Consider the following 13,637-nt stretch of genomic DNA (forward strand, 5'->3'; position numbering starts at 1 on the left):
AATGTGCTTGATATTTACTGTACTTATTTTGACAAACTGCAACACAAACTGTCCTACAACTGTACAATACTGCAAAAATATGGCATTTGTTCAAAAATATGTCAGTCTTTATTCACCTGGAGACCAACAGCTTGCTGAACTATTGATTCATAAAGATACACAGTTTGTTTTACTTGCACAACACACTAATAGAAAAAGGCCCATGAAACGTCAAAAATACCCCTTTTTCTTCACTTGTGCTTAGAAATGTGAATTATTATAATCCTGTTTTACAAACTGGAAGTAGCTGTCTTTCTTTCTTTTATTGTCAAATGGAAAATTTAAAGTTTGTGTCCCTTCACTAACCATTTACACGTCACAATCAACCTGGACAACAATAACTTATTTATTTATTTATTTTTGATTCTGTATTCTTTAATCTATTTCCTGGCAAACAATGACAGGCTAATAATAATATGGCTCTGTCTCACAAGGACTGGAAACTACAAGAACAACAACAACAACAACAACATCAGTTTAATGATGGCTTTTCTACAGTGCAGCAAGTTGCAGATGCATTGTTACGGACACAACCATGTCCCTGTAAAAAAATAATATTTATCACAAACATTTTTTATGTTGCAACAATGTTTCCCATGCTGGGCAAAGAGGGAAATATTTGTGTCTTCAGCAATGTTTCTGGAGCAACATGTCCTCATTTGCAAGAGCATTTGGTCAGCAGAGATGCAATCTCATAAGCATGTGTTACCACGGTATCAATAATTAAAACTTCCCATAAATACAATTCAAGTCCACAAGCCTCATGCAGAAACAGGCACATACACAGACAGCTTGAAATTGTTCTGGTCCTGGCCAAAGTATGTTCTCTATATATTGATAATACCCACATGTAAAAAGGGTTCTGAACATATAAACTAATTCTAAGCCATTCCCTGCTTGAATGCCCCATGGCTGCATTTGTTGAACAGTGGGTGTTCCAAACTAGCGTGCTTGTTTGCATGACTTTGAAAGGATTTGAAACTTGCCCAAAATACCCTTACAGATTTCTTTTTCAAAGAATTGAACAAGGAAGGAAACTAACATATCAGGGCAGGGAACATTTGCTCAGAAAAAAATATCTCACCATTCTTCTGTATCTGTCAGCTGTGTTGACTGACTGCTGCTGTTTCTCAGATCAGATGCAACAATGGCTGCATGAATCGATGGAAAGGCAGTTATTCCAAATTCGTCTCGCTTAAGCCATAGAATCAGCAAAATCCCTTCCTCTACCTGAAAAATCCAGGCATCGAACAAAATCATCTTGTTTGGAATGCTTAGAACAGATCAGCAAACTCAGACGGCTCTCACTTTTGCACATTTCGCTTTCACAAAATCGACCCATCACTTTGTACATTTCTTCACTTCAGGACAATCATCTCTCCATAAAATGGTATGGCATGAAGCACAGTACCTCCTGTATGTTTGCTGTGTTGCTACATCTCACTACAACGCTCCTGGCTAGCATTTTTTTTGAAGTAATTTCCCAGCCCTTCCCCACAGAAACGAGTAAATATGCAAATTTACAGAATCACCGTGTTCTGGACTTGACGTCACATCTGGCCCTCGACCAATGCCCCGTTAAACTCGGTTGTGAACCAAAATGGCAGCGTTTTGACATACTTTGACAAGCCATAGAAAATCAAAGATTTAACCAAATCGAAAAATTTTTGCGGCAAATTACTCCACGAAATAAGCTTTATCATTTTAGTGAAAAAAAATTTGGGGGTTAGGTGCACTTTAATAAATTCACCAGAAAAAATGCAGGCAGTCGCCATGCATCAATGAACATGAAAACATGAAAAACCTTGCACCAGTGTACGAGAAATAATGAATCAAAGCTTGCAACATGGAAGCTTTTTTATAAATACTGGTAAGACTGGCAAATGAAGAATAGAATTTCCTTCAGCCATTTTCCCTGTTATTACAGGCAAAAAGCGGCAAACTGATATATACATGCAAAACCCGTGATTCACACAGTTTTTGCACCTTTTCATGAAAATATATTAAGCCTGAAGGGTTGAAAATTTTTGGCGACTAAAATACTTGTGCTGCTGAGCAAAACCTGAAAACTTAGGGGCCACCTGGCCCCAAGGTTTTTTCTTGAAATTCGAGTCCCTGTCCAGCAAGGAGCTTCAATTTCTTGCGCAGAAATATTTACCAAATCCAGTCAACGACAGTTCTTCCGGGCAAAAACATGTTTAAAAAATGAAAAGTATAACTGATAACTACCTCTTTTTGTTCCTTGCGATGCGTCGTTCGCTTGCAATGCGTGCCTTTACGAGGGCCTTTGTTGAAAAATTGTCGGAAAGCATTTTTCAATGACCTACTTCTTGCGTTTCCACCCACAAGCTCAAATAAATGAGTTGCCAGTAATTGGATATCCTTGTTATGCGCAAAGAACTCTGGGATCGCCAGGGGGCAAACATTAAGTCGCTGGAAGGAAATGTATGGCGAAAAGTTGTTTCCACCTCCAAAAAAAGGATTTTGGAGAGAGATTAACACTTTTTCGCCGTTATTTTATCGCAAATGGACTTGGGCAATGTTGATACGCAGAAAATGTCAGTTTTTGTTTGAATGACCCTGAAATACGTGATAAAATCTACTGATAAACTTCTTTGCCCACATAAGGTTTTTTGTGTAATGGTCTAAAATATCACAAAATTAGGAATAAATCAAGAGGAAATAACCCAATAAAGCCTATTCAGTTTCATTTTACGTGTGTACAGCCTGTTTTCTTATTAGTTATGTCTTTTATAAACAAATTATGGCTTCTGGAAATGTACCTCCTCAAAGGACAGGAGTCATTGTCAGAGGAGACGTAAACTGTTTTTACCGAGCTATTGCTCTTTGGGGGGATGAAATGACCAATGAGAGACACGAAGAAATCCGTAGGTTAAGTTCTACCTCGATTGGGAAAAATCTGAAGGTTTTTCAGCCGCTATCGTTCTCTTCTAACTCAGTGAAGGAACATGTTAAGAAAAGCATGATCACGGGAACTTGGGCAGAAACTGTCGACATATTTAGTCGTGCATCACTGCTTAAGCAACCAATTTGCACCTTCTTGATGTCAAAGAAAAAGTGGTTTACTTTTAAACCGCTTATGATCACTGATTCATCTTCAGCGATCACAACAAAGAAGCAATGCAGGTGTCCACTCATTTTGATGTATTATGATTTCTATGCTCAAGCAAACCATTTCAGTCTCCTGCTGCCTCAAGGTAGCTGTTGTAGTGCTCCTCTACCCGAGAATACAGCATCCTCTTTTTCAATAGATCTAAGCAACACTCGTAAATCATATGCATGAGCTGTGAAACAAACTTCACAAGCTTCTCCTTCTGTCAAACTTACATCTACAAGTACTAAAGCTACTGGATCCAAGCAAACTTGTCAAGCTTCAACCTCTTACAATACAACAGCATCATCTTCATGTACTAAAACAAGAGTCAAAAAGCCATCTATGTCTCCAAAAGCTACTGCTGCCAAGGAATCATCTTCTATTAAGCAACCAACTCCAGTTGCTAAACCTACTACTGCGAAAGTACCATCTTCTGTCAAACAACAAACTCCAGTTACTTAACCTACCACTGACAAGCAAACAGATCCTTTGAAACAACTAGCCCCAGCTGATAATTCTCCTACAATGTACAAGCATCGACCACTTTCATCTACTTTTAAACAGCCAGTCCCAGGTAACAAAATGACTGCTGCCAAGCATCCATATTCTGTTAAACAACAAGCCCTGGCTACTACTCCTACTACCGCTAAGCAACCATATTCATCTTCTACCATGACCAGTTCTCAAATATCTACAGATAAACCTACAGTTGGCAAGGAACTATCTTCAAGACAAGCCACTACTTCTACCTCTACTAGTGAGAACAAGAATAATGATAATGACAATGACAATGATAATAGTAATAATAATCTGGACTTTGACAAAATGGATGTGAAAGAAATTAAAGAAATTATCTCTGCTAGGGGTGTCCAAGTCTCCACTTACTGCAAACCTGAACTTATTAAGCTAACTAGAGCAGTGGCTAGTATGAACCTGCCAACCGACCCCAACTTTGAAAATTATTCCATTGAAGAATGTTTGCTAAGACGCCTTACCTTACCAGCTGGTCAAAAACTCTCAGATCCTTTTCAAATGACATCATTGTCCAATGACTTCTCACAGCTGCCTCCATTTGGACTGATGGACATTTTTAATCATCTAATTATGAGTAAAGCTGATTATGATAAAAGCATGCTGTCTTACTGGCATTCATTTGAAGAATATTATCTTTGTTTGAATGGGCATATTTAAAGCCTTGGGGTTAACACTGTATAAGACCTTGATGGCAGTAATCTTTTTGTGTTTGTAGCTGGGGTCATTCCAACACAGAAGGAAAAAACAGAAGAAGGTGAGAAGCTTTACAGGCTCTGGTTTGTCCTCGATTCAAATGGGTCTGTTAACTCTGCATTCTGCAGATGTAAGGGTGGAGCAGACCAAGGATGCAGACATTTAGGAGGAACTTTGTTTGAACTAGATGATTTTCTTTCAAATCAAAGAAAGTCTGTCACCTCTATGTCTGCGTACTGGAACCCCAAACCAACACCTAAACACAAACCAGTCCCTATTTCAGATATGAAAATTCCCTTTCGCAATGTGAGGAAAAAGAAAAGGAAAATCACCCCCTTTGATGATTCCTGCATTGATTCATTTGATCCTAGGCCTATGAAACAAAGAAGGGAACCAACATATAAAGAAAAAATGGACTTCGCAACGAGACTGAGAAAAATTGACCCCTGTTCTGGTATTCTTATTTCTTACCATCTTCAAAAGACTTTGATGATAATGAAAACAGTACACCACAGTCTGAAAATAATATTTCACATCTGTATGTATAATCTTAAGCTAAGATGTATGTCAGGGCAAATCTTGATAAACTTTCAGAAAACAGTTTGTTAAATTGTTCAGAAGAATTTTGGAAAACATTGATTAACAACAACTCGCTCTCTAATAATCACAGGAAAAAATTTCCAAAAAACATTAATGGTTAAATAAAATACCATAATGGTAAATTCGGTAATTCCCAGTTACCATTAATGACCATTAATGACCATTAATGTAATAAAAAAGAAATGCAAAAAAACCCAATAATGGGTTTTCACCTTCAAGTGGTATTTATACTAAAACCCATCCAATTTTCCTATAACCATTAATGGGAAAGTATAACCAGTTTTTTGCTGATGTTCTCTATTATTGGTTTTTAAGTAATATCCATTTTTAAAAATGAACCTTTTAATAAACATCAATGGGAATTATAGAACAGCTGTATCTTGCTACAGATACCATTCATGGAGTTTGTAATAAAACCCACAAGGTAGTCATTACCATTAATGGAAATAGTAAAGCATATCTTGTGATGTTCATTCTCTGTGCTTTCCATGTATGGTTTTTACCCAAAAATACTATGGAAAAAATAACTCACACCAGTGGGAATCCAGAAATTATTGGTTCCTTGGTCCAAACTTTACCTAATAACATTCATCACCCAGTCATATGAAACTATTTTATGGTCACTGTTTACAACCCATAAAAATCAAAATGCCTCTTAGAATAGAATATTCAAACCACCTTATTCAATTTTTATTACTCTTTATGAGATATACCGGTAACAGGTATGTCACTCTCTAACTATTCTCTCTGTACAGATTACTGTTCAAAACAGATTGTACAGTACAAAATTTTGGAAAATTAAATACATGTGTAAAGTTTATTCTTTACAAAAACATAAATTGTTATGCCTGTTCTATTAAAATATGAAAATCTGGTGTGTTGACTTTGTCTGTTTCCTCCTATCTTCCTGACCTGTGCATAATTACATAAACTTCTCAAATTTTGCCTTTTTGCTCACTACTTTGAAAGAATCTTTCAACTTGAAACAGCAGGTTTTAATGCTTCCTTTGAGGAGCCAAGGGTGGCCTAGTGGTGGAGTGTTTGACTTATAACCCTGGGTTCAAATGTGCTTCCGTGCCACTGAAAGGATTTCAGGCGTTCCTGAATTCAAATCCTTCACGCCTTGTAACTAGTTAACTGGTCAGCCTCCTATCATTTGGAATTTTTAAGTGTTCACGATTAGCACACCAAAGCACTAAAATATGGTCCACGACATTTAAACTGATAAAGTTATTATAATTATTATTATTATTATGATTGTCCTTCCATAGTATTTTTTCAGAGTTAAAATATAAATTTAAAGTTCAAGTGAGGCTTAATAATAACACTACCATAAAACAAAGAACTGAAAATCTGAGCTTTCTGCAGTCAACAGCATCAGAATGCTGACAATGCCATTGACTGGTGGAAGTTTGGATGCTTTTTTTACAGTAGTGGCAGGTCTCAAATGAACTTCTACATGTACATTTTAGTTTTTAAAGCATTTTCAGTTGATAACTTACAAGAAATAAAGGGATGATAAAAAATCTGAAACTGTTTTTAGATCAATATCTGTAGATAAGATTGCACACATGAGCTCACATGTTTGTGTATTTATATGTAAGACGGCCAAAACGGTCGACGTAGTTACGACAGATACGAGTGTATGCTTTACGAGTTTATTGACAAACAGCGAAGACAATAATAAGTAAACAGGAACGAGTAACACTGAAATACAATAAACAAGCTAAAATAAACCTAATGCTAATAAAGAGTAAAACAAGCTAACTTAGCTAAGAAATAACAAAGTAATTTGGTGTAAATAACAAGACAATTGCAATAGGAAGATTGCATGACAAAAATAAAGAAACAAGAAACTGTGTGACAAAAACTGTCAACAGTTGTTGAGTATTACATGAAATGCAAAACTAAAAAGGTTCAAGTTACAAGATTACACAATAGTGCTAAGCTGTGTACAAGCCAGTCACACAAGTAATTAGAGTGATAAAAACAGGCTACAAAACGTATAAAGGAACAGAAATGAATTTGGATTTGTGCAAACAATCACAAGTAATCAACAAGGATATGTGGTAACCAAAAAATACAATATTTACTAGCAAAAACTATAAAACAAAAGAACAGAGATAAAGCTACATGCTGTGCTGACTAAAGGTCAAGAAAACTAAAGGAATAATACTACACAAAAACACAAAACTAGTAAAGGCAACTAAAAGCGACTGCTAACTGAACTAATGAAATAAAAGAAACGAACTAACCAAAAGCCTTAAAGAAAAGTACAAATAAAACGAAATAATGCACTACATACCAAGGGTTATTGAGAATATAGCATTCGAACTAAACCAGTGCTTGACTTGAGAACTTGAGTATAGCTCAGAATAAACCAACTGAATCAACTGAATTTACTGAACAAATGGTTGCCAATTTATAATAGATTTGAGGAAACTGTAGGAATAACTCTAAACCAAATAAGGCTAGGGAGTGTATTTGTTGCCCACGAATACAGGATTTACCTAAGGGAACTAGGAGGTAACTTCTCCTACACAACAGGATTTAGCTAAGAGAAGTGTGTGGGAATGAATCACCAACACATACCAAAATAAGGTGTGTAAGGAAACCAAACTAATGTAGGAAAATAACCCAAATAGTAAGAAGAAAAATAACACAACACTAATAAAAAAAGTTTGAGAATTAGAACTAATCAAAGGAGACGATGAATAAGTCGTGGATAGATTATGTTTGAATGGGTTTTGAAAATAATTAAATTTCTTTTGAAGTCAGTTTGTCGTGTGTCTGTCCTGTTATTGATCATGAATTAGATCAGATTAGGTTCCTTCTGTCAACAACAGGCTATGCAGTTTATTGGCTTTAATAAGCAATATTTTAAAGCAATTACGCGGCTTTGGCGCTGTTTATCGCGGCTTTGCTGCTCTCAGAGCGCTCAAATTGCTTAAAAAGCGTCAGGTAGGCAGGCTACGTGAAGAAGAACTGTTTTTTTTTGCGCAGTGGACCACACTAAATTATTTTCATACGAGATCTTGGGGAGGAGAATGGGGAGGGGTAAGGGGGGCGTGGTTTGTATTATTTTTGTTAACCAATCAGGACAGTTTAGCAAAGGAGCGTGTTGTCGTTTTCAAATTTCGCAAATATGGCTTCGAGAGTTTCTTCGTCGAGAAGGAAGAATATGGAGGGGAAGAATACTCAGTCCTCGAAGAAGGGTGCTCAGCATGGTAAGAAGGATGCAGAGGTTACAAATATAGATGTTCAAATGTCTGTTCCTAGCACTGGGCCTTCCAAGAACGATGTTGAACAGTGCACTGCCGCGTGTGCTGAACCTCCCAAGTCGAAGATTGAGCCTTGCTCTACTGAACAGGAAAGTCTAATTGGCTACGTACAAAATCTTTCGCCGTTGAAGCGTAATCGTAAGAATACTTTAGATTACACTTCTATGACTTTGCAAACAGCAAGTGGCAATCGTGAGGTGTTATTGTACTCTCCACCTAAAAGGTCACTCCTCTTGGAGAGCGAGAAGAGTCGAAGACCGATCAAAGTGTCATGCTTGACTTGTACTCCCGACAGGAAGAAGTTAATCATAAACGATATGACAAAGGTTTCCTTTCCAGATAGTACGGAGTATTCCTTCCAATTTGAAGATGTGCGATTGGCTACTCCAGATCCGATGACGATTTTACAAGTTTTAAACGAAAGTGATGAGTGGAACTTGGTTACCGTGAAAGGCAAAGTTATGACCGTTAAAGACCCAGTTATCGTGGGAGAAAGGAAACTGAAACTAGCGGAGGCTGTCTTTGCAGATGCAAGTGGTAGTATTGTCTTGGATATTTGGGAAGCGATGATAGACACAATAAAAGAGGGAAACTGTTATTGTCTAAGCAATGTGCTAGTACGTATATGGTCAGGGAAAAAGAAGCTATCTACTTCATTTCGCACCACTGTTTCCTCGATCACAGATGAAACGGCGACTGTCAACATCAGTCCTGATTTAGCTGGAGGTGAGCAGCAAAGTATTGTGGTTGAGTCAGTTACTAGCGATGTCGAAATTTTTTCTATCGAGAAAGTAGAGAGATTTCTTAAGTGTTTAAATTGTAAGAAGAAAATTATTCAAGTAAGTTCCAGCTCAGTAGTGCATTGTGATAGATGTGGACATACAATGAAATCATTGAGGTGTTCAATCGGGTTTTGTGCAAGAGTCCTCGTCGATACTGATGAGGGAAGGCGTATAACGTTGAAATTGTTTGAAGATGTGTTACAGAAAGTCATTGGAGATGATCTTTGTCAATTAAATGAGAGTGAAGTGGCAACGAAACTACTTCTGTTTGACAATGTTCATGTTACGTACGATTCTTCAAGTGGAACTGTGTCTGAACTTAATACAATCAACTAATAAACTAGTTGGCAAGTAGAACTGCATGTGTTTTATTTACACTGAACCATTGAACTAATTGGTTTACTCGACAACGTTCATGTTAAGTTTGATGTTATAAGTTGTTTTCTCACATTTTGAATAAGTTAGCTACTGGATACGTTAAGTAATGTTCATGATAAGTTGTGTTGTTCCACATATTGAAATAGGTTATTTTCTCGCGGTTTCAGTGAACATATATTGATAATGTTCATGTTAAGTTTGATTTGTTATATTTTGAAATAAATATTATATTTGATCTTTCATTGTTATTTAATACCAACTTCATTAAGTTTGTCACCTTCACAACTGCTTATTAACAACTACATGTACACATGATTGTGTACTTTATGGTAAATTGCTCCAGACAAATTGACTTCTGTGGTTAATTTTGTCCAGTTCGGTTTGAAAAACACAAGTCCACTTGTTATAAATAATGTCAATACTCAGCCCTATTTTTCTATTTTAGTGGCTATGGTTGTTGCTTTTAAATAATCGGTCTGCAGACTTTGAGTTTGTTTTCTGGTGGAGATATCAGTAGCACCATTTTGTGGTGATGTCTTCCCTAAAGAAGTTGTCGTTGAGTGGAAATGTTCATTTGCCAAATGGAATAGATGTGTCGTTGACAGCATCAAGCACATAGTTTGTACAACGTGGTCTTTTCATTGTTGGTCCACTAAAACTGACATCACATGAGTTCATAGTTGATTGCTTCGATGGGATGTGATATCTTAGTTTGGCAAGTTCTTTTGTTTGTTCCTCATTGATCTTATTGTCATCCTTTGCTGCAATGTGATGGTTATGACTGGGGCAGTATTGACTTCAAATGGTGTACACTGGTGCACCTGTAAAGATAGGGGTGTTGATTTATTGATATGAATGAATGAAATGAATAATAACAGTTAAAATGTAAAAGTCCTTTCCGAGTCTTACCTGAACGCAGATGATGGCGCCGGTGTGCTGATGGGTACCTGTAAGGGACTGGTACCACACCAGTGGTCCAGAAGGAAAATTTTTTGTAAACTAGTTCACCACTGACTGAGTGACAGGGTTGGCATGGTCAGCAAAAAGTCAGGGAAAATTATATCTTATTCAAGGTCAGGGAGAAGTCAGGAAGTTTCTAAATCCATGTTCAAAATCAGTTAAAAGTCAGGGAATTTTATCTTAAGGTTGCTGCAAATTATTTTTAGATTTTTTTGTGTAGTAAAGGCAATTTTCTTTTAAAAATTATCTGAGCTATCCTTATTTTTGTTGATTGATGGCCAGAATAGTCATCCTGCAGGGTCACTGAAAATTGCTTTACAACCGGTGAAAAGTCGGATTTTTGTTGTCTTGGTGGGTGGCAATCCTGGAGTAAGCAATACAATAATGGTAAATGAGATGCAAATAATATGTGATGTTGGTTTTACATATTTTTAAATATGGATACTTTCATCTTCATAGTGTAACAAATACTGATTTTATACTAAGCAAACAAATATTGGCTTGTGATCACTATAATAGGACTCGAGAACACCGGCAGTTAGCACATGATTTGGTATATTGGTATAGATATGGTCAATTTGTGTATGATAATCTGTAGTAAACTGACTTATCAGTTGTTTGTAGGTTCTTTGTTGTAATAAGCATTTTGTTAATGCCCTTTGTTCTGATGAAACTTCCAACAAATTAACATTGAAGTCACCTAGTATCACAGTAGGTGTATCTGCATCAGGAATTATTGTATCAAGGAGATGATTTATAGTTTCAATTAATTTTTGTTGGTTAGCTTTGCTTTTTGACCTATAGATGCCTACTATATGTAAGTTTGGAACTGGATCATTAAGTACACATACAGTTAGTTCTATATTGTTAAAGTTAGATCTGAATGGTGTAGTTACACAATCTATATTGGATTTAATATACATAGCCATTCCATAACTACTTCTGACATTACTATCTGGGTTAAAGTCATTTCTAAAAAGTTTGAAATTAGCCATTTCATAGGTTGTATTGCAATCAGAAGGGCATAAACGTGTTTCAACAAAGATATTAACCTCAGCTGCTTGAACATTGTAGTCACATGCAACATCATCAAAATGAAGATGAAGAGATCGAACATTATGAAACAGTAGTTTCATTCTAGAAGACTGGTTGTATAAAAGTGGTATAGAAGGGAGTAAACATTGCTGTCTAAGTCTGGACATTTCTTCTTGAACTTTTTGACTAACACAGATTTTTTTTTCATTTAGGTTGATTATATGTAGTGTTGAACAATTTTTTACTCTACTTAAAGCAACATAATGCATGTGCTCTCTGGTTGATGATGGTAAATCAAGTACTGCTTCATTAAGTGTGTCACCTTGGCAACGATGGATAGTCTTAGCTGCTGCTGGCCGTAAAGGATATTGTCTACGAAGTATCTGGCATTGATGTCGCTTTGAAATCTTGAATTGTCTAGTTATCTCTAAAATTGGTGTCCAGGTTCTATCCACATTTTTGTTAAATAAATGTGCAAATTCATTGCGATGGTTTTGACCTATGCTAGCTTCTGGGAAAGATACCCAGATGATACTTGGCCTAGTGGAGTCTTTAACTCTGTAGTCTATCTTCTCTATGACACACTCGGCACCATTTGTCATACCATCAGTTACATTGACATTTGTTGTCAAGTCATATTTTGCTCCCACAGCAACTGAAACAACATTAAATAAGCCCATAGTTTTAGTGTGATCATCTGGAATTTTTTCTTTGACTTTGTTTTTTAGGTCATCAGACATATCTCCAACAACTATGTCAATACATTTAATTTGAGCTTTTTGAGTATGTGCAGTTTGATACATTGCATTGTTGTGATCATTTACTTGTGCGTTTGTTGAGTATAGATGTGTTTTATTGATGGGATAATTTTTCTCACCAGGTTTAATTTTTACAATTCTTTCTTTAAGGACCTTAATATCATTTTGGTTATGTTTTCCTTCTCTAAGTCTGTTTAATAGTTCTGCAAAGTCCTTGTCATCTTTTTGCCTCATGATTTCCCTGAGTTCAAACAAGGTAAAATACTCCTTCCAAATGTTGGTTGCTAAAGCACTGTAAGAATCATTGGTATTTTCAAAGATCCATTTATCAAATACTGGTTTTAATTGGAATAAGTCTCCAACTGTTATCAAGCTCAGATTTCCAAATGGTGACTTGTTTCCCATTATTTGCTGCAGTCGTAAGTTAAGAAAGTTGAACATTCCATTGCCTACCATTGAAATCTCATCAATAAATATAACTTTCAGTTTTCTTAACTGTGCTCGTATTGTATTAAGTCTATCTGTATCAAGTGTGCAGTATTGAAATCCCCTGTTGGCAGGTATTTTAAAAGCAGAGTGAAGTGTGTTTCCCTTGATGTTAAATGCTGCTTTGCCCGTGGGAGCAACTTTCAGTACTTTTGCTTCATCTGGATTTTCACCTGGGACACTATTTAAATATCTTGTGAGTGCTTCATAGAGAGCACTAGTGACAGTACTTTTACCAACTCCAGCACCTCCACTTAAGAATAATCTGAGTGGGTCATCATTAGTTTTAATAGAGTGTAAAACATGGTAAAAGAATTCTTTCTGTCTTTTGTTTAGTGAGCGAACAAGCTGTCGATAATCACTATCATGTAGGCAATTTTGTATAAGTTCTTCATCATCATTATTCCTTGGTAAAATATTCATATCCTGAAATAGATCATACTGACTGTGTTGTTTGTTGGTACCTGGATCAAAACATTCAAATAACTCAGTAGGTTTTGATTTAGCTGCAATATCTTGTTCATTCATGTGTTGTGTATTGGGAGCCACTGGTGCAGAATAGTTATCGTTGTCATTTAGGTCTTTGATGGCCTTGTCAAGAATATCAGAGTGGTATTCATACTGCTGTCTGTTGCTTTTGATGATTTCTTCTACCTGTTGGTATCTTTCTTGGTACGTCTCACAGTCTTTTATGAGATCTTTTTGCTCATTTCTCCATGGGATATAAAGCATAAGTTGTTCTCTACAGTAATTCTCAGGATCATTTTCTTTGTTAAACCTTACAGATCTTATTATCTTTGCTTTTTTTCTCTTGACAAGCTTCATTCCTCCTTTTAATTGGTATTCTGTAGTATTATCAGTTTCATCAGTTTCATCACTTTCATCAGATGGGTCATCATCAACATTATCGCAAAAATCAGTTTCTGGCAAAAAGTTACTATCAGACTTTTCTTGTACATTCGATTCAGTATTGTCA

General features: G+C 36.2%; 1 protein-coding gene across 1 annotated transcript in view; it reads right to left on the bottom strand.

Moving 5' to 3' along the window:
• Positions 1-10,578: 10,578 nt before the first annotated feature.
• Positions 10,579-13,637, bottom strand: part of LOC149099917 (uncharacterized) — a 4,349-nt gene continuing 1,290 nt past the window's right edge. The window contains exon 1 of the mRNA XM_089278356.1: positions 10,579-13,637. This exon is cut by the window's right edge and continues 1,290 nt beyond it. Coding sequence (XP_089134482.1) covers positions 10,859-13,637 — 2,779 coding nt within the window. The 3' untranslated portion in view covers positions 10,579-10,858.

The sequence above is a fragment of the Orbicella faveolata genome, unplaced genomic scaffold (genome assembly GCF_042242905.1).
Source record: "Orbicella faveolata isolate gen_17 unplaced genomic scaffold, um_ofav_v1 contig_46, whole genome shotgun sequence".
NCBI lineage: Eukaryota > Metazoa > Cnidaria > Anthozoa > Scleractinia > Merulinidae > Orbicella > Orbicella faveolata.